The sequence below is a fragment of the Thamnophis elegans genome, chromosome 2 (assembly GCF_009769535.1).
Source record: "Thamnophis elegans isolate rThaEle1 chromosome 2, rThaEle1.pri, whole genome shotgun sequence".
In the NCBI taxonomy this organism is placed as follows: domain Eukaryota; kingdom Metazoa; phylum Chordata; class Lepidosauria; order Squamata; family Colubridae; genus Thamnophis; species Thamnophis elegans.
The window spans coordinates 65,496,398-65,521,682 of record NC_045542.1 but is presented as its reverse complement, the minus strand read 5'-3'; the positions used below and the strand labels follow the sequence as shown (position 1 = coordinate 65,521,682).

At 42.7% G+C, this 25,285-nt stretch overlaps 1 protein-coding gene across 1 annotated transcript in view; it reads left to right on the top strand.

Annotated features, from left to right (window-relative positions):
* LOC116503064 (transitional endoplasmic reticulum ATPase-like) overlaps positions 1-25,285 on the top strand; it is a 34,272-nt gene that overhangs the window by 697 nt on the left and 8,290 nt on the right. The window contains exons 2-12 of the mRNA XM_032209211.1: positions 2,519-2,630; positions 7,080-7,252; positions 8,334-8,476; positions 11,741-11,871; positions 12,644-12,775; positions 13,380-13,482; positions 13,801-13,934; positions 15,665-15,800; positions 16,744-16,856; positions 18,116-18,280; positions 23,266-23,388. Of these exons, the coding sequence (XP_032065102.1) occupies positions 2,519-2,630; positions 7,080-7,252; positions 8,334-8,476; positions 11,741-11,871; positions 12,644-12,775; positions 13,380-13,482; positions 13,801-13,934; positions 15,665-15,800; positions 16,744-16,856; positions 18,116-18,280; positions 23,266-23,388 (1,465 nt within the window). The remainder of the gene's footprint in view (positions 1-2,518; positions 2,631-7,079; positions 7,253-8,333; positions 8,477-11,740; positions 11,872-12,643; positions 12,776-13,379; positions 13,483-13,800; positions 13,935-15,664; positions 15,801-16,743; positions 16,857-18,115; positions 18,281-23,265; positions 23,389-25,285) is intronic.

Genomic DNA, 25,285 nt, shown 5'->3' with positions numbered 1-25,285 from the left:
TTATTTATAGGTGCAGGAATGCGTCTTGGGAGTTGAGACTTTAAAGAAACATGACCCGCCCCCTTCTTCTTCTTCATAAAGCATTGAGGTTATTCTTCCCTCAGCTTTTGCGAATAAAATACACAAAGTCTTGTCAACCCCTGGAGGCACTTTTATTGCACCTGCATTTTCAAGAATGAAAGCCCACTTTGTCTCCGTATGGCAGAGTGGACTTGTGTCCATAAATGCTAAAATAAATATTTGCCATTAAGCTGTTGCTTCCAGCAGATCGTGGTGGCTATTTTTGGAAATTTTCCATGAGAAGCAAATCTAGGGTTGTTTCAAAAGGTGGTTTGTTTTGTGCAGTTGTCAGCCTTAGTTGTGGATTATTAGAGGGGTCCAGAAACGTCCTCTTGTTCCTACCCCATGTTTCCTTATTTCCTCTTACTTTCCTAACAACAAACAAACAAATAAACATTGCTTATATTTTGAAAGGATAGCTGCACAAAACATTTTGACTGGTAAGGCTGAGCTCTTTATCTGAAGTAGCCTATTCTTTCTGCTAGGTAACTAGTATTTAAGTGTGACCCGTCAAAAGCGCAAATGTCATAAGCGTGCCGACAACACCGCGGTGCTAAAACCGTGATTTCAAAAGCACGCAGACAACAGCGCGCCGACAGAAGCGCAATTTCATTTAAGGTAAAATTTACAGTTAGTTTTAGGGTTAGTTTTAGGGTTAGGGTTAGGGTTAGGTTTAGGGTTACGTTACAGCGCGCTTCTGTCGGCGCGCTTTTGTCAGCGCGCTTTAGGGCTAATTAGTCACGCATTCGTCACGCGGTTTTGTCACCGCGCTTTAGACACCGGGGTTTAGTCAGGCGCGCTTTTGTTGTGCGCGCATTTGTGGTGGAACCGTATTTAAGCTGTCAAGCCATTCAGCAGTAAGTGTTTAGTTTTTGTGACTTGTACTGGATCCAGTGTTTTTCTTTAGTGGAGCATTGTTGGGGAGATAAACAATTTTCCTAGCCTTCAAATCATCATTCCAGCAGCAACTTTCAGTATTTAGATTCACATATTGTGCTATATCATCATATATTTTATTTTATTTATCTATTTATTTATTTTAATTATTGTTTAAGAATTTGTGTTATGAGACTAACTGCGGTTAAAAATTCTGGGTTAGCACAATACATTAACTCAGGTACATTGTAGTTATCAAAGTCATCTCTAGCATAAATGCTGCAATATTTAAAACATGGACATTTCAGTGTAAGGTTTGGAGATGGGAGACTTCTCTTACAAACAGGCATCATTTGAATTTTGACCTACATTTATTTCTTTGGTAAAGTAATTATTCGTAATTGTTCCTTACCCAAGTTTCTAACAAAGTTGGTTGCGAAAAAATAATCACAGTAAATATTGTTGAGATTTGTTGTTTAATACACTGCTGTAAATCTTATCTTGAAAAAATATTGAAGTGATAAAGTAGTTAATGTAGTGTAGCTTTGGAGATTCAAACTGAAATCTATTTTCTGTCCTCATCAAAACTCCCTGGTTGATTCTGGGCCTGTCACACACCCTTAGTTAGCCTTTCTCACTGTAATGTTGTAAGGAAAAAATACAAGAAGGTGCTCTACATGTCAGCTTGAATTCTGCAATGAAAGATGGGATAGAAATGTAATGAATAATCAGAAAACACATGACCTATTGGGTCATCATTTCAGATATATTTCCTTACCTAAACAAATAAACAGCATGACCATGGGCAAGCAAAAAAAAAACAGTGGGAGCAACTTCTGATTTCCTGCTGGTTTCCCCATTGATTTTGCTTGTGGGAAGCTGGCAGGGAGCATTGGAAATCACAATCACATGACTGCAGCCGACAGCAATGGCACCGTAGCAGCCACAATTTGTCAACACAACTGTTGTGAAGATCCTTTAAATTTCAGGCCCATGGGAGTAATGGGTCCCAGATTCTGGACACATTCTATAAGTCAACCCATTTGAGGTACATTAAGTAAAAATTATTGCCTATAATGCACTTTCACCTAATTGAAAGTTACAAGCAGACAATGGAAGAATGTTATTAGTATGTAGAATATTGATATGGTGATGATATTGATGATAATAAATAATGATATTCAATAATACGTTACATCAAAGTTCTCCAACCTTTCCAACTTTGCGGATGGGGGGAAGGGGGATGCTTCCTTGTGAGTGTGTGTATGTGCACTTGCCTACTGTTTGCACTAGTGGGGATGTGTGCTTGCTGCTTCAGTGGCCTGATTCCAAACAGCTCATTGTCAGGTAGTGGGCTATACACTTATAGTGTATAGATTTATATAACACTGAACCATAAACTAACTACACTAGCTTCAGTCAGTCAGTCAGTTTGAACAATATACTAAGTTAAAATGTGGCCAGTTTGTGGTTTGCAATGATATGTGAACATAGTCTGCATATTGTAGTCCTTCTCAGAATCTTTTCTCCACCATAACATCCCACCTTTCTGCATCTAAATCATATACATTCTCTTCTGCAGCCCCAAGGGAGAGGATTACTCCACAGCTATCCTGCGCCAAAAGCATCGTCCTAATCGCCTCATTGTAGATGAAGCGGCCAATGAAGACAACAGTATTTTGAGTCTGTCCCAGGTAAATTTAAGGTTGGGTTTACATGACCTACTAGGTTAAACTGTGGTTGGGTAGCATATAGTTGAAAAACATTGTTAAAAAAAATTGAACAAAGCCATTGTTCCATTTTCTTCTGACTTCAGTAGACCAATCTTTATCCTACATCCTAGTTTCCACAATCTTTCTATGCCAGTCTTCCCAGTCTGCTGCCTTATAGATGTGCTAAGTCAGCCTTTCCCCAGAAATCTTTACCTTTGGTCAAGATAATTGGGAATTTGGGAAGTTGCTGTCCCAATACATCAGGAGAATGAGAGGATGGGGATCATCTGATTTATAGTTGACCTCAAATATTCTACCCAATGGGCACATCATAAAGCAATCCACAAGATACTTAAGTTTAAATTTTATATTTTTTCATATAATTAATCTAACCACAAGCATTGGGTTGGTTGTGATTAGATTAATCTTAACTGGCCCTCTCATATATGTAATATCACTTGCTAGAATTTTAAGCAAGTTAGTTTACACCCAGTACTGTTTTCTTCATGTATGCACCTAAGCACACACACACACACATGCACACATATCCTGAAGTGTTTAACTATTCATAACTAACTATTTTCATAACCTTTGCAGGCAGAATTCTCAGACAGATTCAGACTTGTTTTCCTATTTTTTTCTTTTAACAAAAGCTATTTTTGCATGTCTTGAGACCACTATCACAGACATCGTTACTGTTGCCATCCCTGTTTCTGTCCAGCACAAAACAATAGCATTGAAAAAAAAAACTGAGTTACAACCAATCCCTTCACTTACAACTGTCATAGCAGCCCTGCAGTCACATGATCAAAATTTATGCGATTGGCAACTGGCATATATTTAGGGGAATTGTAGCATCCTGCGGTCATGTGATCACCAGTTGTAACCTTTCCAGCCAATTTCCAACAACCAAAGTCGATGGGGTATGTTGGATTCACTTAACAACTGCAGTGAAGAAAGATTGTAAAATTGGTAATGACTCATTTAACAACCACCTTGCTTAGCGACAGATATTCTGATTCCAATTGTGGCCATAAGTCAAGAACTACCTGTACTCAGAACAAATATTTAAGAACAATTTTAATGATTCCTATAACTTGGACTAGTAGCTGCTGAGGTGCCACATCCTGATTCCCAAGAACAATCTGTGCTTAAGGGGGCATTGACTGGCTGATTTTCAACTAGGAGGGGAAAGAGCAAACCGCAGCTCTCCATACATTGTGCATGCTAAAAAAAAATCTTACATAGCTATGAGTGCTTATCCTTACAACTTGTCCTCATGAGGTCAAAATGGAGGTGAATCTGTGAAGAACAGTAAAACTGCTGAAATGCGTCTTTGTCAGTTTTAGCTGTCTTCCATTCACATCTTGACGGAGAAGGTACCAGTCAGTACAGATAAGCTTTCCTGTCTTGTCCTGTGCGGAGGCGACTTTGCTGAACCTCATGCCACAGAGTAAGATTGCAAATCAGCCTGTAAGAGAACCTCAGCTTGTCATAAAATTTCCTCCAATGGTGCTCCAGACCTCTGCCTCTCTGAGCTCTTAGTAAAAAACCTTATAGAAAAGAACTGTGGACATGAAATCCTCAGCCATTCCTGGTTGGGCAAACTTAGTGTGATTTAAATCCCTAAAACAAGAAGTTGGATCTAGTCCAGCACCAAGTCAGCTGCTTCCCTGGTGAACTCAGGGGAAAAAGACTATAGGGCAGACCATATATTAACAGCATGCTTACGTTATCTTGGCCATCCAAATACACCAGCCAACAATCAAAATTAACAGATTATCTGGTAGGATGCTTGCTCGGAGAGATGGAATTTCTATGGACTCAGCCACATGGTTTTCTATTTCCCAACCCTAATCTGTTACAACATTGAGTATCCCAATAGACACAGCCTTCTTCTGCCATGCAGGTCTGTAAAACACATACAGGTTAACACAAAATCATGGATACTAGGCTTTTTTCCCAATAGCATACCTAGTATTAAAAAGAATGACTTTCCGATTGAGGCTTTCTACCATCTCTGACATCCAGACATCTTTGGTTAGACTGCAGTCTCTAAAGAAGGGAAGCCAGCCAGCTTCCCTTTTCCTGCATCTGCCAGATTGCAGCCTTCCACAGGATATCCAATTGCCTGTCATTACTTGTTTTCCACCAAGCCAACATCTATTTTTCATCCGCTTTGGTCGCATTGACCGATGATCTTTGGAGAGCCAGAGATGGAGGACATCCCTCCATCCTGGTTCTCCTTGACCTCTCAGCGGCTTTCGATACCATCGACCATGGTATCCTTCTGCGACGACTGCGGGAGGTGGGAGTGGGAGGCACCGTGTTGCGGTGGTTCTCCTTCTACCTCTCGGACAGGTCGCAGTCGGTGTTAGTGGGGGGGCAGAGATCGACCCCTAGGCCCCTAACATATGGGGTGCCTCAGGGTTCGGTTTTATCCCCCCTACTATTCAACATCTACATGAAACCGCTGGGAGAGATCATCCGCAGGCACGGGATAAGATACCATCAATATGCGGACGATACCCAGTTGTATCTGTCCGCCCCGTGCCAACTCAATGAAGCGGCAGACGTGATGAACCGAGGCCTTGAGGCCGTTATGGACTGGATGAGGGCTAACAAGCTTGTACTCAACCCAGAAAAGACCGAGTGGCTGTTGTGCTTCCCTCCCAAAGATTCGACCAATATTCCATCACTCAGGCTGGGGGGTCAAATTTTACACCCCTCAGAGAGGGTTCGCAACTTGGGAGTCCTCCTGGATCCACAGCTATCTTTTGACCACCACCTGACGGCTGTGACCAGGGGGGCATTTGCCCAGGTTCGCCTGGTGCGCCAGTTGCGACCCTACCTGAATCGGGAGGCTCTCACAACAGTCACTCGGGCCCTTGTGACCTCTAGGCTGGAATACTGCAATGTGCTCTACATGGGGCTGCCCTTGAAGAGCATCCGGCGACTTCAGCTAGTCCAGAACGCGGCCGCGCGAGTGATTGTGGGTGCACCTCGGTTCACCCACATAACACCTATCCTCCGCGAGCTGCGCTGGCTACCTGTCGATCTCCGGATGCGCTTCAAGGTCCTACTGGTCACCCATAAAGCCCTGCATGGTAGTGGATCTGCGTACTTGAGAGACCGCCTTCTGCCAATTACCTCCCTGCGACCAATTAGATCTCATAGATTGGGCCTCCTCCGAATTCCATCGGCCAGCCAGTGCCGGCTGGCAACTACAAGGAGGAGGGCCTTTTCAGTGGTAGCTCCGACCCTTTGGAACGAGCTCCCCGTGGAGATTCGTACCCTCACCACCGTCCAGGCCTTCCGCACAGCCCTTAAGAACTGGCTAGCCCGTCAGGCCTGGGGACAAAGATAGCCGCCCCTCCCGAATGATGAATGAATGTTGCTTATTATTTTTACTCATATGTGTCTACGTCATTGTTTGTATTTCCCCTTCCTGATTTTATGTGAGCCGCCCTGAGTCCCCTCAGGGAAAAGGGCGGCCTATAAATGTTAATAAGCATTCAAACATTCAAACATCCTCCTACCATCTCAATATACAGCTCAGATTGGTAAGTAACAAGGAGGAAAATCGACAGACACAGTTCCTCATCTGATGTAATCAGTGCTCTTAATATTTGTACATAATTTCTCAGGAGCAGTCCCCTTTGCTCCTCTGCACTAACAACAGCTCTCTTCCCCCGGGAAATTCTTTTAATTTTGGAAGCACATAATGCAATATCTTTGGGCAAAAAGGCTTCAGTGGAAGCCTTTAAAACAACCTGATTATACAAAGAGTTCCACCACAAAACCGCGCCCGACTAAACCGCGTCGCTGACGTCATCAACAGGGCGACAACAGCGCGGAGACAGAGGCACGCTGTAAACCCTAAACCTAAAATTAACCCCTAAACCTAAACCTAACCCCCCTAAACCTAACCCTAACCCTTAACCTAAACCTAACCCTAAACCTAACCCTTAACCTAACCCTAACCCTAATCCTAACCCTTAACCTAACCCTAAACCTACAGTAACCCTAAACCTAACCCTTACCTTAAGTTGAATCGGCTTGCTTTCAAAGCGCTATTTAAAGCGCCCTTCTTTCTCCGCGCTGGCTGTTGTCGCCCTGTTGATGACATCAGCGACGCGGTTTAATCGGGCGTGGTTTAGTCGAGCGCGATTTTGATGGGTCACGTATACAAAGATCCTGCAACAGGTACACTTTCATCTCTAGTGCATGCTGGCTACATACATATAGCCTATGTGTGTAGGATTTGGGGTGAGGGCAACTATGTGTTCTCAACTAACAAATCTCACAGTTTGATTTTGTGCACAAGTAATGATTTGCCTAACGCTTACATAAAATGAGCATGTTGTAGTCGTCTTTTTGTAGCACAGGTGTTGCAGAGAGTCAAAACCAAACTGTTTTGGTTCTCCTTAGGCCAAAATGGAAGAACTGCACTTGTTCCGTGGAGACACGGTGCTAATGAAGGGAAAGAAACGCAGGGAGACAGTATGCATCGTTCTTACTGATGACTCTTGCCAGAATGAGAAGATTCGAATGAACCGCGTCACCCGTAACAACCTCCGTGTGCGCCTTGGAGATGTGGTCAGGTGAGGGCATCCCAAAATAGAATAGGGGTGGGAAAGGAAAGGCTGTTGGCGAAAGAAAGCTAAAATGCAAACATACCAGTTAATTTAGGCTCAGAAAGAGGAGGCATCAAAACAAAATGTAGGCCTAAATAGGGGGATTTCAACAATTTAGAAGGAAACAGCCTTAACAATAATTTCTCTATGTAGGTGTGGTGAAGTGGTTAGAAACACCGACAAAAGATGATGTAATTGATTGTGCAGAAATGGATAGATTGACATTAAAAGTAAAAAAAGATACAGAGTATTTTAGAACATGGGACTTGTTTTATAAATAGTTGGATAGTAGAGTAGAAATTAAGAATGGAAAGAGTTATTATTTTATAACAATAAATTGATCCAGACAATATGTTGTTCACTAAGCACTTATGTATGTAACATGAAAATATATAAATAACTGTTTAAAAAAAAGAATGTTGGACCAGGATTAGGGAGACTCAGGTTGAAGTCTCTTAGTCAGAGTTTTGGAGTTACTTTAGCAAGGTCACAGTTTTAGTTTAATGTATCTCATAAAATTATCAAATGGAAAGACGGAATGAGGAGACATGTTCATCCGTGCTACCTGTAGCTCTTGAAGGAAAAGCAATATAGATAAAATAATATAGCTAGATAGATAAAATAATTTTAGAAGTTGTCCAAACAGCACTTTGAGATATTAAATTTGACACTAGAACTAATAAGTGCTATGGTGACCTGCCCTATAGATCCAGGATGTCCGTAAAGCAGTGGTGGGTAGCCTATAGTCCTAGAGAGCTGCAAGGATGCCTTGGCTTTACTTCAAAGGCCTTGAGTGAGAAGTCAGCTGAGATCTTGGATAAGGCTTCCTTTTTTCTGATCTGCAGCTTCCTGCTGAATAAGGGAGAGGAGGGAAAAGAAGGATGCAGGAGAGAAAATAGATGTCGAGATGCTCTGGCTCTATTCCAATCCTTGTTTCAGTATCATCCATCGTGGAAGCCTCCAAAGATGGGGGATTATGTGTAAGCAGTGGATGTGTGTAGCACAATGCTGACCTCAGATAAAGCCATTTGAGTTTTTCTATTTCTAGTGTACAGGCCTGCCCGGATGTGAAGTATGGAAAGAGGATTCATGTACTCCCCATCGATGACACTATTGAAGGGTTGACTGGGAACCTCTTTGAAGTTTACCTCAAACCATACTTTCTGGAAGCCTATCGTCCTGTACATAAAGGTGAGAATCGACAGAATCACTTATGGTGCCTACAAAAACACCTCCATTAAGCTGTTCCCTTCCTGCCAGACTCACTTGTCTGCCATTTTCCCCTTGCTACAAGCAAGCCAACTGGACTAGCAAAGTAGAACCACGTTTCTCTGTTTCGCTTGTGCAGTCTACCATCTTTACTGATGAGGAATTGGAGCCACTTTTTATGCTATGCAGACCCAATTATGCACACACGTGTTCTGGTGTGTTTGCACTACTTGTGTGAATGACTCACCTGCACCAGTTCTTGTAGCTCACGTTTTACTTCCTGCAAGCCCCCAATGTCGTCCCAGGAGACCTGCGGCACTTCCACTACGGTCTCCCGTAGTGATGAGGAATTGGAGCCATTTTTTCAGTTGCCTCTTAACCAGTGGTGGGATTCAAGAAATTTTATTACCGGTTCTGTGGGCATGGCTTGGTGGGTGTGGCAGGGGAAGGATACCGCAAAATCCCCATTTCCTCCCAATCAGCTGGAACTGTGAGGCAGAGAATAGATGGGGGTGGGGCAGTCAGAGGTATTTACCGGTTCTCTGAATTACTCAAAATTTCCGCTACCGATTCTCCAGAACTGGTTAGAACTTGCTGAATGCCACCTCTGCTCTTAACTATTGGCTTGGCCTGAAATCAACCAGGCTGGCAAAACAGAAGTCAAAAGCACCAAGTAGTCCTTGTTTATATGTCATCTCACTAGAGCTGTCCCTCAGTATAGGATAAAGAGAAATAGAGCTGGTGAGAGACTTTGAGATAGAGAAGAAGAAAGCAGTTGTATAGGTACCTTTTTATTAACAGCTGCTGGTTTGGTGGAATGAATGCTTTGGCTCACAAGCTACCCAGATTAACCCAAAATTTTGTTTCTTTGTTGTTGGTGCCTTTGAGTCAGTGTAGACTCCTGGTGACTGCCTGGACCAGTCCCTGCAACATTTTCAGAAGTGGTTTGCCATTGTCTTCTTCCTAGGGCTAAGAAAGAGTAGATGTCAGCCTCTGTTTCGCTACTTGCTTTCGGCTGCCATTGAAATGGGGAGGGGGAGGCATGGTATTTGGGAAGGGAAGTTTTAAGTACAGGAGAGATTGTGAAAAGGGAGTTTTGTTCTCACCATGCTGGATTGATTGGGCCCGCCAAGGCTAACTGTCCTCCATGCCAACCTGATGATGCTTTTTGAAGATGGAATTCACATTTGCAGATTGGACTAGGGATGGGGTTATGTTGATGTTGATGTTTAATAAATTTATAGGCCGCCCAATCCCGAAGGACTCCGGGCGGCTTATAACAATACATTTAAAAATAGAAGTTAAAAACACAAAAAACATTAATTAAAAAGACCACAACATACACCCAGTCTGATCGGGGCTGGAACTCAAATCGTGAGTTCAACAGCCCGTGGCCTGCCGGAATAGCCAGGTCTTAAGAGCCTTACGGAAGGCCATGAGCGTGGGTAGGGCCCGGATCTCTGAGGGCAGTTTATTCCAGAGGGTCGGAGCGGCTACAGAGAAGGCCCTCCCCCGGATAGTTGCCAGCCAACATTGTCTGGCTGACGGCACCCGGAGAAGGCCCTCCCTGTGCAATCTTATCGGTCGTTGGGAAGTATGCGGCAGAAGACGGTCTCGCAGGTTACCAGGGGGAGGGGGTTGGGTCACAAATTGATATCTATGATTTCGCGCGCTTTTGCCTCAGATCTTGCTTTGCTTAGCTGCTATCTTTTCATAACCAGTAAAAGTACTCTTAATTCTGTGAAATGGAGTTAAGTGGTTTCTTTCTTGGTTGCTGAGGGAGGCTGGCTTGACAGTAACAGGTGCAAGGCCATCCAGCTGGCTTTGTTCCTAAAGCAGGACTAGGACTCATGATCTCCCAGTTTCTGACACTTTAAGCATTACACAAAACCCATCCACCCAAATCAGTATTGGGGTTTTTTTGGCCACAAGTTGCTTTTAATGCTCAAGTACTGCCAATTCCTGGAGTTGCAGTCAACACTGTCTTTGTAACCTTCTTTGCCTTAGGCGTCTTCCTCCATCTCATACAATATTAAGGGATTAGGTCCGTGATGGCACGCCACCATACATAGGTGGCACACAGAGCCATATTTGCTGGTACACCAGCAGTCAGCTCCAGTGTGCATACGCGCACTGGCCAGCTGATTTTTGGCCTTCCAGAGTGCCGGGGGAGGCCATTTGTGTCACGCGTGCATGTGCAGGTGGGCGAGGAGGATTGAATTGGTGTGGGCACATATGTGCATGCGATAGTGCACACACACACAATTTTGGCACCCCATAGGAAAAAGGTTCGCCATCACTGCCTTAGGTCATAGGCCATAAGAATAATGAGTTGCTTTCCCATAGCTGCTCTTTACAACACTGGACTGTGCCAAGAGGCTGGAATTGCTCCCTTTTCAGTGCCATCAGCCCTCAGCTGCTTGTGCTGCTTTTGCTGCTTTAGTCTCTTATTCATTGGTTACATTTATATCCCACTTTTCTCTCCATACAACTTTCAAAGCAATTTACAGCAACCAAAACACAGATTGTAGAACAAAAATAAAAACAATGTAGTGTAGTTAAAATCAGGTAACATTAAAATCAGTCCTGTTAAAGTTGAAAGTTTGATAAAAGGTAAAGGCTTCCCTCGCACATATGTGCTAGTCGTTCCCGACTCTAGGGGATGGTGCTCATTTCCTTTTCAAAGCCAAAGAGCCAGTGTTGTCCAAAGACATCTCTGTGGTCATGTGGCCGGATAACTAAATGCCGAAGGCGCCTTGAATGCTGTTACCTTCCCACCAAAGGGGGTTCCTATTTTTCTACTTGCATTTTCACATGCTTTCAAACTGCTAGGTTGGCAGAAACTGGGACAAGTAATGGTGGCTCACTCTGTTACGCGGTGCTAGGGATTCGAACCGCCGAACTGCCAAACTATCTGATCGACAAGCTCAGCGTCTTAGACACTGAGCCACTGTGTCCCTCATCAAAGTTTGGTGGAGAAGGTTTTTGTCACTTTCTAAAATTATGAGGGAGTAATGGCTGTCTGGTGGGTCTCACCAGAGCAAGTGTTTTTCCTATAACCAATAGGAACTGGGGACATGAATTAGGTTTTTCAGTGCTATCACTAGGTAAAAAAAAATCATTTTTTGTTTCACCCATATTGCCATATCCTAATCCTTACCATGGGACATCTCTCTGAATTTGTGGTTCAGTTCTCAGGAAGATAATGAATTGAACTAACAATTGAAATTCCTCTGCTCTGTCTAGGTGATATCTTCCTTGTACGTGGTGGAATGAGGGCTGTGGAATTTAAGGTGGTGGAAGTAGATCCCAGTCCCCACTGCATTGTTGCTCCTGACACAATTATCCATTGTGAGGGGGAGCCCATCAAACGAGAGGTATGTGGGAGAGCATCTCAAGCATGGGAACCCAGTAGCCAGAATGGTAGTCATTGATGGTAGTCATTAGAGGCTCTTCAATAGTTTCCAATGGGAATAGTGCAGAAGTGTAATGGTCTGTGAGAATAACCTTGGGAGACCGGAGGGAAAGCCACAACTTGCAAGATTTTGTTTTGTTTATTTATCAAATTTAGAGACCATCCATCTCATTTTCGAAGTGACTTGGGGGTGGGTGGGTATACAGTTAAAATACATAGTTCCTGTAACAAAAAAGGTAGTATTAGTATTTATGGTTTGTGCTTCTTGTCTGGACTATATTGAAGGGCTGACGACAGGGATAAGATTTTAAGAGGAAGTTCTGAGGTTATTCCAAATGTTACTGCAGAGGAACCAGCAGTGGGTTCTTACCATTTCGGCCTGGTTCAGCCAAACTGATAGTGGTGTGGTGACTTAGGTCGCTGGAACTGGTTTTCCGGTCGCTTCCGTTGCCGCCGCCATCTTGTTTTTGAGTTCTGTACTTGCGCAGAACAATTTTAAATGAATTGTGCATATGTGCACATCCAGCGCACGCAGAGCACACATCCAACATGCATGTGTGAAGCGGCAGTAAAGCCGACCGAAACCCATCCCTGAGAGGAGCATACAGACTTAAGATATGAGTCTCCAATTCAATTCTGGCTGTATTATACTGTCATCCTGAAGGGGATGTGATTGATTGTGATTCTTTGTGATGACCTTGTGGTGTGTTTTCTGTATTTCATCCTTTTGTTAGGATGAAGAGGAGAGCCTCAATGATGTTGGCTATGATGACATCGGGGGCTGCCGTAAACAGTTGGCTCAGATCAAAGAGATGGTGGAACTGCCATTGAGACACCCAGCGCTCTTTAAAGCGATTGGAGTGAAGGTACCACAATGGAGGGCTAGGATCACCATAATTTCCATATTACTGTTCGCCATCCTTCTTAGCTTTACAATATGCCATAATATTCTATCTTACGACCGGCCGCAGGTCCTCGACTTACGAATGACATCCAGCTCCCGCTGAGCCGCACTTGATTGGCTAAGGTGCGGCTGGCTGAGCGCGGGCTGTTTACACCGTTCCTATTGGTCGCCCTGCTTGACGGCTCCTGTGTAAATAGCTGTCAAGCAAGGCGAGGTGCTGAACTCTGTATATAGTTACCTGCTAGCTGGTCCTGTTAAATAAAGCTGTTCTTCATTACCTCAGCCGTTCCATGTCTCTTCAGTCACCTCAGTCTTCAACAATGGGCAGAGATGGACATTGTTTCAGTTTCAATGGATTTCATTCTCTCCATCTTTCTTTCCAAGCAGGCTAGGCCTTGTAGTGTAAACTTTTATTGCCAAAAGAATAAGAGCATGCTAGGGGCTTTTAATATATCCTCACCTAATTTATTGCCCTGAATATCTTCATTGATCACTGGCACTTGAGCCAATTACTTATTGCACGTTCATTTGATGTGATTCCTCTGCTTTCTCTCTTCCTTCCTCAGCCTCCAAGAGGGATTCTTCTTTATGGACCCCCTGGAACTGGAAAAACACTCGTAGCCCGGGCAGTTGCAAATGAAACTGGAGCATTTTTTTTCCTTATCAATGGTAAGAAACATGGCATGATGTGAGTCTTTCTATGCGAATGTCATAGGAAAAATATGACTATCTGGGATATCCATATTCTCCTAGCTGCCATATTTCTATATGATAATTATAACGGAATCAGCGTATTTGTAGAGTGGCATAACAAAATAATGGGAACCAGTGCAATGAAGTTTACAACTTTGGACAATAACCAAACGAGAAACACCAGAAATGGCAATCCTAAAAACAGGTAGCCCGCTGGGTCCTCTTTTCCAAACCCCGATGTTCATTAAAAGAGTCCTGGAGTCCTTTTGTTCATATTCTGTCTTTCTTCTTCAGGCCCAGAGATCATGAGCAAGCTGGCTGGGGAATCTGAAAGCAACTTACGCAAAGCCTTTGAAGAGGCTGAAAAGAACGCTCCAGCTATTATCTTTATTGATGAGCTAGATGCTATTGCTCCCAAGAGGGAGAAGGTAAGGGATGGTTTCTTGAAAGCTGTTGTGGCCCGCCGGTGGCCAGCAGAGCTGGCAGCAGATTTGGACAGTGAGGAGGTTGGGTAGGAACATGGGCCAGTCCTGGAGTTTGGAGAAGGCTCTGATGAGGGCTCTGCATCAGAGGCAGAGATGGAGCCGTCTGACAGTTATCAGCTGCTTTCGGAGTCAGACATCAGTGAGGCAGATGAACAGCTGGAGCCTGTTCCCAGTGTGCACATGTGCAGAGTTGCCAGATGAAGAGAACAGCTAAAGAACGGGTCGACTTGCGAGTAAGGCCACAGGTGGCTGATGAGTGGCCCCTCCCAAAGGCAATGAAAGAAGAGCAAAAGGAAAATGGAGTTTGCAGGAGTCAATTAGTTTGCTTATTTGGTACGTGACTCTCAAGAAGCTCCTTGCCAGGTTTTGAAGATACCGGCCTGGCAGCTCTCCAAGTCAGATAAGTCTGTGACTGTATATTCACCTTTGAAAGACTTTACTGAATATGAATGAGAGGAATTCACAGTAACTTAATAAAAAGGGTTTTTTTGTCAGGACAAGGAATCTGCTTCGTGGTTTGGGGACGCCTAGGTTAGAACAAAAGCAAAGAGGGAACCTCAAAGAAACATTCATGGTCTCTGCGACTGCATCTCCAAATTGGTCCACTTAGTTGCCCCCATGTCAGATGTTGGTAGATATGTTTTGATACAAAGAGTAGCCTCAAAGATGGTAAGATTTCATCAATGGGTGAAACATTAATGTGTACAAAGCCCTGATCTCTTTCCTTACACTAATGTGTAGATCCAGGCTTCTGAGAAATAATGCATCTTTTTCCTTGGTGAGTTATATGAAAAGGCAGGTGGGGCTACTATACACACAATAAAGTTAGAAAGCACAGAAAACCTGTCTAGAAGAGAAAAGGGCAATATGAAATAAAATTCACGCCAGGATGAAGGGCTTGATAATGCAGGGTTGAGGTAGTAGAAATCTTTACTCTGTTAAGTGTTAAGAATAGGTTCTGTCCTAGTCTCAGGCCATCTAAAGTCATAATCTAGAAGAGCTAGCAAGACACTTGTTGGAATTTGTAGTCAGAGGACAAGGTGCTGCTAAACAAAATATTACCTTGATCTATAAATGAATGAAGAAATATTTGTAATGGATTGTATCTTTCTTGTTCAGGAGGTGTTTATACACGGTTTTCTGTCCCCATGTTTTATTTTCACAATTCTCTGATTATAATTAGTTGTATTGGGAGACAGTGATGGCCTAAGGTCATCCAATGAGTTTCTTTGCTGAGCAGGGAGTTGAACTTGTTTAAATCAGTAGTGAAATTAAATTTATTTTACTACCGGTTCTGTCGCTGTGGCAGGGGAATGATACTGCAAAATCTCCATTCCCGCCCCACTCTGGGGCCAGACAGAGGTGGTATTTGCCGAACTACTCAAAATTTTCACTACCAGTTCTCCAGAACCTGTCAGAACATGCAGAATTTCACCCCTGGTTTAAATCCAATATCCAAATAAGGCAATACTGCAAATAATGCACCTCATACTTTTCAAGCCATTATTCCTTTCTTGCCTCCAGTAATAGTCTCATGCAGTTTGTCCACTAGGAGGTGCTGTGCTCACACTCTGAAATCTAGAAAGGTTTGTTGGTTTCTCTAGGATGGCACTGTTGCTGATATTTGAGCACCTCCTTTTCTTCTATGGTTCTTCTTCGCTCTCCCATTTCAGACACATGGGGAAGTGGAACGCCGGATTGTTTCCCAACTCCTGACCCTCATGGATGGCCTGAAGCAACGCTCTCATGTCATAGTTATGGCTGCCACTAACCGACCGAACAGTATTGATCCTGCTTTGCGTCGATTTGGTAAAAATCTGCCCCACATTTTTCTCTTTCTACCCCTGCCTTTCTCTTGTCTGAGATATGATTTTATATGCCATGGCTCTCAAACTTGTGGCCTAACGGGTTGGATGTATCACACTTGCGATGCGTCATGTGACATCGCTGTGGCGACGCGAGATTGATACCCCTGTTATCAGTGGTGGGTTTCAAAAAATTTTGGAACCTCTTCTGTAGGTGTGGCCTGCTTTCCGGGTCCACTGGTGGAACCTCTTCTAACTGGTTCGGTAGATTTGACGAACCGGTTCTACCAAACTGGTGCGAACCGGTAGGAACCCACCTCTGCCTGTTATATGCCATTCATAATGATATCGTAACAAAATCACAAGTTATGTTTAGCTACCGTGTTTCCCCGAAAATAAGACAGGGTCTTATTTTTATTGAAACACCCCCCTCCCCTGAAATAAGCACTTGGCCTTATTTTTGGGAGGTCTTATTATTTTGGAGGTGCAGGAAGCAGCAAGTGTGGTCACCGCATGGCTGCTGCTGTGTTGCAATATTTTCGGAGAGGGCTTATTTTGGGGGGAGGGCTTATTTTAGTGCATGAGCTCAAAAGCCCAATTGGGCTTATTATCCAGGGAGGTCTTATTTTTAGGGAAACAGGGTATCAGCTAAAAAAAAGCCTTCGGTCTAAAAATGTTGACTGTCATGCCTTAAAAGTGGCTGTCACTTATGCTTAACTTATTAAATGAAAAGAAGGCAAGCTTTTGCATTCTCTCCACCTCTTTGTCTATCTAACAATACCACTTTCCCCAGGCTCTATGAGCTTTGGAGTGTATTGAGGACAAGCAGCAACCATCTCTTTTCATCAGTCAGCATTCCAATTAATGTCTAATATGTATAAAATATGATAATTGTGTGGACAAAGTTCAGGACTGGACGATCCTATTTACTCACTGCTTTTCTGCAGGGCGCTTTGATCGAGAAATTGACATTGGAATTCCAGATTCAGTGGGAAGACTAGAAATCTTACAGATACATACCAAGAACATGAAACTGGCTGATGATGTGGACCTGGAGAAGGTAATGATAAGCAAAATTGCACTTCATTCAGCTTATTCTATGAATTGGGGCTGCATATCTAAATATCTACTGTACAAAAAATCAAGATTTCTTGTTAGTAGCAATAACTTTTCTTGGTAATTTTATTCAGAAGGCACTCAGGTTGCAGTTTCTTTTGACTGAGTTTCTTGATAATGGACATGTAAGACTAGCTACATATCTGAACATCGTTACTTATATCTTTTATTTTGGGATCAATTAGTAAATTGTAAAAGTTACATTGTTAACAACTGCCAGCACAAATTGCTTCCATTAATACAATGCAATACAATGGTTCTAACAATTAGAAAACTAAACATACAACTGTCTTGGATTCTGGGACTAAGGCCATGATTACATTAGCTTGATTAGGGTACACAGGCCAAATGAGTATCTCATTAAGAAGTTAGCTGGAGTCAAAATTGGGTTATGGGAATCAGGAAAGAAACATTCAAACAAAATTGCAGAAGGATGGGATATCAGAGGTGCCTCATCACTCTTATATTGCTACATTATTTTGCAAAAAATAAAGAGCGAGAAGAATGGAAAGATAGAGATCCAGACATGCTATTTTAAGGAGAAGTCACAGATTAAATTACAGCAGCTGCAAATTTCACATAAGCTGGACCATTGCCTTTCACAGTTGTGATTTCTCCCCCACCCTACTCTTAAAATAAAGAGTACCGCTATAATCAAAGAGCCATTTTCTCTTTGAATTTTTAACGGGAGAATTCCAGGATATTTAAGAGCTACAAGTGGGATGTTGAAGCGCCCAACCTGTGGAACATCATCCCCCCACCCCTTTCCCCATGCAGTTGGCCCAACACACTTGGTGTTCCATAGGGTGCTTAAACATGATTTTGTCAACTAGCTTGGGCATCCCATGATAGAGTGGTGCTAGTTAGATAGTTGTACGATGGCTAGTGGAACGCACTCTGTGAACCTTTTCCTGCCATTTTATAAATTTGTTTTTATCTGGTTTTAATTTTAATTAATTGTTTGGGTGCCTTTTATATTCCGTTTATATAGTCGATATACCTTATACCTTGGATTATTATTATGCATTCCACCCAGAGTTACTAGGAGATTAGGTGTTATACAAATGTGATCAAATAAATACTGGGAAGAACCCAGGTAGGCAGTGTTTGTGTGTGTGTGTTTTTGTGTGTGTGTGTGTGTGTGTGTGTGTGTCCCTATTTTCCCCCATTAAATGCTCTGATTTACTTGGACTGTGGTTGCAGGTGGGCAATGAGACCCATGGTCATGTGGGTGCTGATCTGGCAGCATTGTGTTCCGAGGCAGCACTCCAAGCAATCCGTAAGAAGATGAGTGTCATTGACCTGGAGGACGATACAATTGATGCTGACATCCTTAATGCTATGGCTGTCACCATGGATGATTTCCAGGTAGGCTGGTTCTGGGCATCCAACAGCTACATCGTTTTTCTATAACAATTTACTTTTGCTACTTAGTTCCTGTCAACACAGCCCAATTCCTCAGAAAAACTAATCCCAGAACACCCTGCTCCAAATACGGAGAAGATTGCAGTCTTACTTCTCTAGCTCCTTCTTTCAGTGTTACTGATTTATTACATTTCTGCTTTTTAACACAGATTTAAAAACTCATTGCAGACAAATGGACTCAACATTTTTCTAAGTATGCACAACGAGATCTTGATTTTTGCAAATACTGTTTTCTTTATAATTACTAAACAACTTCCAACTGTGTTTGTTCAAAGTGCAGAAGTTTAGGATTTGATTTAATTGGTAGGGTGTGTCTTGTCATTTTTGGGTTGGAATGATTTTGTTATTGATGTGTCACATCTGTAGCAGGCATATGCATGGTTCTTCTGCTATGCACTCTATCATATATTTTGATTATAATAGTAAAATGTAATACAAACTAAATGAAAGAAAAGAGAGAGGAGTAAAGAATGCAGGAAAAAGAAAGAAGAAAAAGAAAAGTAAGAATGTAGTAAAAACTCTACTTTTCCACTATATCTTTTCTCCCATCTTTTTGAAACAATGTTTAGAACTGTAGAGTCATTTTTGAACAATAATTACCAGCTCTAAATCTCAACAGTTTCCTGATTCCCTTGACCTGAATTAGTTATAACTTTGAAACCAATGCTTTTGTGACTTGCCTGCTGAGTCAGATGTAGTCTCTGTAAGTGGACGTGATATTCCATATTTATTTTCCGATCTGAAGAATGTTTATTCTCAGGAAGCTTGCGAAGATACCTTCAGTTCTATTAAAGATTTGGTAGCTGGTTTTCATCGGTGTGTATAACTTTCAAAGGCTATAGCTACTGTCATGCTTTTTTTCCTCATCCAATTTGCAGTACTTCCTTCTTCCCATAGTTCTCGAACCAAAAGGCAGTAAAGTCTTCATAGCATCTTCGGGCTCAATGTCTGCTTTTCCCAGACTGGCCTATTTCTATCTTCACATTTCTTTTCAAGAGGAGTGAAAAGTGGAGTTGCTCTCCTCTTTAATAATTTGTCAGGTGATTAATAGTGCCAGTCTGAATCTCAGAAGAATCATATTTAGGTCACACAGGTGCAAAGCTCTCAGTGGTCACCTTTGCCCGCAGTGGAGTTGTGGTGAAAGTTAACAAGTCGTTCAAAATGACTTCAGTTGTACATTACTTCAGTGGACTGGGCATAATTACCAGTCATAGGGAGGTCTGAATAGGGCACAGTGGCTAAGACACTGACCTTGTTGATCAGAAAGTCGGCAGTTCGAATCCCTAGAGCCGCATAATGGAGTGAGCTCCTTTTACTTGTCCCAGCTTCTGCCAACCTAGCAGTTTGAAAGCAAGTAAAAATGCAAGTAGAAAAATAGGAACCACCATTGGTGGGAAGGTAACAGTGTTCCGTGTGCCTTCTGCGTTCAATCATGCTGGCCACATGACCACGGAGATGTCTTCGGACAACGCTGGCTCTTCGGCTTTGAAACGGAGATGAGCACCGCCCACTAGAGTTGGGAACAACTAGCACATATATGCGAGGGGAACTTTTACCTTAAGGAGGTATGAAATGCCAACATAGGGGAAAGTGTTAGTTTATTGTACAATCTTGCTGTGACAAATAAGTTTGGGGGGAAAGTATCGCTATGCGTAAACAGTACAGAAGTTGGCCTTGATGACTAGAGGAAATATTCGTTACCAAGGCAATGATCACATAAATGTGAATTGACTTCATATTTTTTTAAAAAGTGGTGTATGAAAACACCTCAGGCATCCCCACCCCCACTCCGAATTCATAAGAAGATAAAAAAGGGAGTAGGGGAAGCACATTCAGACTTGCAAAATTCTGCTACTATAGCTGTTCTAATAAAAGGCCCACACAGCATCTTTAGGCCCACACAGCATCTGTTGCTAAATCTGGTGTATTTTATAGGACTGACATTATGTTTGTAGAAAAATAGTTGACAACAATCAGATTTTGGTATCTTTTAAATCCACACAGGATAGCACCCAGCTTTTTCCAAGGTCTATTTGGCAGGGATATTATAATTAAGGATTTTCTGAATTGCATGGACCTATGCCTCCTGCAACTTGTCCTTTATGTCATTTACAAGTTTGGGGAAGGAAGGATCTTTCTGGAACTATGGCATCACTTAGCTTTTGCAGATCCATACAAAGGGGTATTTTACCATTTTTTCTTGGTGACTGGGCCCATTAGTGCACACCACAGAATGGGTTCGTAATGTTGTGGCCCACCAGATTCGGACAGTGAGGAGGTTGGAGAGGAACATGGGCCAGTACTGGAGTCTGGGGAAGGCTCTGATGAGGGCTCTGTGTTGGAGGCAGAAAGGGGGCCAGAGCCTTCTGCCAGTTATCAGCTGCTTTCAAAGTCAGACATCAGTGAGGCAGAAGAACAGCTGGAGCCTGTTTCCAGTGTGTGCATGAGCGAGTTGCCAGACGAAGGGAGCAGCTAAAGAACAGGGGTTGACTTGGGAATAAGGCCTCAGGTGGATGATGAATGCCCCTTCCCAGAAGAAATAAAAGAGGAAGGAAAGGGGAATGGAGTTTGCAGGAGACAATTAGTTTGCTTAATTGGTTCATGACTCTCTGAGTCTCCTTGCCAAGTTTTGCAGATATTGGCCTGGCAGCTCTCCAAGCCAGATAAGGTCTGTGACTGTAAATCCTCTCTTGAAAGTCTTTGCTGGATGTGAATGAGCAGAATTCACAGTAAATTACTAAAAGTGGTTTTTGTGGGTCAAGGAGTTTGCTTCATGCTCTTGGGAAGCCTCGATCAGAACACATAATTCCTTGAATTAGGCTATATTCATTCACTTTTTAAAAGTTCTATATGCAATTTTTTTTCAAACAAAACAAAACAAATGGGCACTGTGTGACTTGTGCACTATATGAAGTAACATTGTGTTGTTATGTGTCATTCATACTTTGAGTCAAGTATACTCTTGCAGAATCTCTTGTTCATTTCTTAAATCCCATCTGGCTCCAAATACAAATATCTTGTACTTATCCCCTTATTACACATATATTAATAATTGAGGGAGTTCTTTTAGAATATTTACTGTATGCCTGAATTTTTTTTTTCATATAGTTCAGATTTCTACTTGGACTAGGAAGAATAATCTGTTTCTTTGATAAATTTATTTGATGGTTTTTTTCCGAAACAAATACTCAAGGGTCTAATTTGAAATTAAAGTTTGTACCACTGATGGAAAATAAATTCTTCATAAAGGTTCGGTTTCTTCACATACAACTTCGTGCCCACACCCCAACACTCCTGCCAATTAATCCTTACAAATCAGTGTTAAGATTTTGCACCATTTATATATGGCATACAATAGCAAAATCGCCCACTTAGATATTTCTGTAGTGTGCTCCTCCAGTGGAGCAGATTCCTTTAGCATTGTGAAAGGAGCTGGTTCTTTTGGGTCTTTCTAGGATACTCTAGACCAGGGGTGTCAAACTCGTGTCGTCACGGCATCATCACGTGACGTATCGCGACTTTTTCCCCCTTTGCTAAACCAGGCATGATGCATCTGGCCCGCAGGCCGCAAGTTTCACAGTCGCGCTCTAGGCTACTTACCCTGGGTCATCTTTTGTTCTATTTTTTCCTGTTCGAAATGGCTACCATTTCTCCTCCTCACATGATGGAGAAGAGGTAACATTTTTCAAATTATTCCTCATATATCTGTTCTCCAAGTCACACCACTAAGTTATGTAAGATGATGACCATTGTCCCACACTGGTAGCTTAAAGTTAAATATTTGATTCAATGTCTTGTGACAAATTTCAGAGATCCTCATTTAATGTCTTTTACAGATCCAATGTAAAACTTTCCACCCTAGGTAAGACCTAGTGGAGTATTATGATTATTCCAAAGTCACTTAAGAGCTTCTGTGCTCTACAAAATAGAAGTGCACTCCATCACTGTTTTAGATCTGACTCCCTGCATTGTTGATTGCTAAGACTTCAATCATTTCTATCATTTTTCTTGTGAACTATTATTTACTAGATATATATATGCTGGCTGACTTCCAGAAATTCTTAGAAAATTATTCCCAGTGTAGATATGAATGTTAATGAATACTGTGAAACTATTACCTCCTTGTATTCCTATTTCATACCGTGCCACCATTCTGAATATAGAAAGGTTTATTCAGAATAACAGAGTTGGATGGGACCTTATAGGTCATCTAGTCCAACCCCCCACTCCACGCCCAAGCAGCAGACCCTACCTACACCATTTCTGACAGATGGAAGTCCAGTCTCTTCTCGGAAACTTCTAGTGATGAAGCTCCCATAACCTCTGAAGGCAAGCCATTCCATTGATTGATTGATTGTCACTATCAGAAAATTTCTCCTTATTTCTATATCAGTTTTCATTCATTATTCTTTATCTGGCCTTTAGGTGCTTTGGAAAATAGCTTGACACCCCCCTCCCCCCATCTCTCTGTGGCAACCTCTCAAATATTGAAACACTGCTATCATGTCTCCCCTGGTCCTTCTCTTCACTAGACTAGCCATGCCCAGTTCCTGTAACCGTTCTTCATATGTTTTAGCCCCCAGGCCCTCTAATCATCTTTGTGACTCTTCTCTGCATTCTTTCTAAATCTCAACATCTTTTTATAGTGTAGTGACCAAAACTGGATGCAGTATTCTCGGTGTGGTCTTGCTAAAGCTTTTTAGAGTGGTATTTAGAGTGGTATCAAGTGATCTTGATTCAATCCCTCTGTTAATGCAACTTAGTCTTTTGAATGGGCATGTTGCCCAGTCTCGTGGAATGTGAGGCTTAATTGCAGGAATGAAAGATGAGCAAAATGACGAACTCTCTTGGGGGCAGTCACTGATCTCAGTGCTTCGTGCTATCCTACTAACTGCGGTGGTAACCATGCTGCCCTTTCTGCTTTCCAGTGGGCTCTTGGCCAGAGCAACCCCTCTGCCCTGCGGGAGACCGTAGTGGAAGTGCCGCAGGTCTCCTGGGACGACATTGGGGGCTTGCAGGAAGTAAAACGTGAGCTACAAGAACTGGTGCAGGTGAGTCATTCACACAAGTTGTGCAAACACACCAGAACACGTGTGTGCATAATTGGGTCTGCATAGCATAAAAAGATAAAGGATGGTACAAATATGTTAACTATGCTGAGATCCAACCCTTGTGAAAGATCTCAGTGTGTCTCGCTTGTAGTAGCTCATCCATTCTGGTAAACCAAGGCTGGGGAAGGAAAAGTTCCAAAATGGAGGGCTCCGGAGAACCTTGAGGAAATTAATTCAGTTGAAAGCACATTATAGTGCATTGCCATTAATGAGAGCTCCCAGTGGCTTAAAGAGCAGCTCCAAGTTAAAGTAATGCAGTGGCCTCCTTTAGCAACTGAAAAAAACCCATGAATACATTTCTAGGAACCAAAAAGCAATATTTCAGCAGGAAATGAACATATACCTGCCAGCATTGTTCTATTTTATAGCCTTTTATGAACAGCATGTTGGGGCATTTAACCTTGAAATCCCCTTTCAGTTCTTCCTTTGAACAGGTTATAAAATCAAGGCCAACTTCAATCTGAATATATCACCACAGAGATAAGCGAAATTCAGTGATTCAGAAATGGAGCATTCTGAAAAACATGGAGCATGCCAATGGATTGCATTTGGATTATGCCATTCCAGGCCATAATCATTTGAAACTAAACTTCCTAAACTAAAGCTCTGACATGGAGAAACAGAATGTGCTGGAATTCTCTAGAAAATCCCATTGCTGAATTCTATACATCCTCGCACCACAGTATTTATACACAATTTCTGTCCTCACTGATCCCATCTCTGCTCTGGGCAAAAAAAAAAGACAAAAAAGACAAAAAAGCAGACAAGCCTTTGGCTTGCTTTGATATTTTAAGAGATGATGTGGGGATATTAAGGTGATGTAGCTTGCTTCCAGATTGGAAGCTTAACCAGAATTATAAAAGTTATGCCCTTGGCATTTCTCCTTTCTAACAGTAATGAATGTAAGGTTTGGTATTTAATGCTTGAAGGACACTGACAGAACCATTTTCAACACAGACATCCTTGATACTGCTTCTATAAATATAATATATATATATTAAGTGTGTCTCTGTGTGTGTATTTGAGATCAGCTATAAACCACTGGGAAGAGTGTTGGTCAGGTACATCTTCTGTGTACACTAGTCCTCTTAACACAGAGCTCTGGCACCTTTAGAAAACTGCCGAGCTTCCCCACCTATCACCTCCAGCCAGTATTGTGGCCAGGGTTCAGTCATAATAGAATAGAATATAAACTCCCTTGAGTGCATCCCCAGATAATGTGATAGGTATAGGTATAGGTATTTTATTTGTATGCCGCCCTTTTCCCTGGGGGGACTCAGGGCGGCTCACAGTTCAGAGGGAAGGGAGGACAAACCAGATTAAACACATAAGACAATACATCGTTAAAAGCACAACATTCATACAATTCGGGTGGGGTTGAGGTCTTTAGCCCCAGGCCTGTCGGGACAGCCAAGTTTTAAGGGCTATGCGGAAGGTCTGGAGGGTGGTGAGGGTACGAATCTCCACGGGGAGTTCGTTCCATAGGGTCGGAGCTGCCACCGAGAAGGCTCTCCTCCACGTGGTTGCCAGTCGACACTGACTGGCTGATGGAACTCGGAGGAGGCCTAATCTATGGGATCTAATTGGTCGAGTGGAGGTGATTGGCAGTAGGCGGTCTCTCAAGTACCCAGATCCAATACCATGAAGGGCTTTGTAGGTGACAAGTAGCACCTTGAAGCGCACGCGGAGATCGACAGGTAGCCAGTGCAGCTCGCGGAGGATAGGTGTTGTGTGGGTGAAACGAGGTGCACCCACGATCACTCGCGCGGCCGCATTCTGGACTAGCTGAAGTCGCCGAATACTCTTCAAGGGCAGCCCCATGTAGAGCACATTGCAG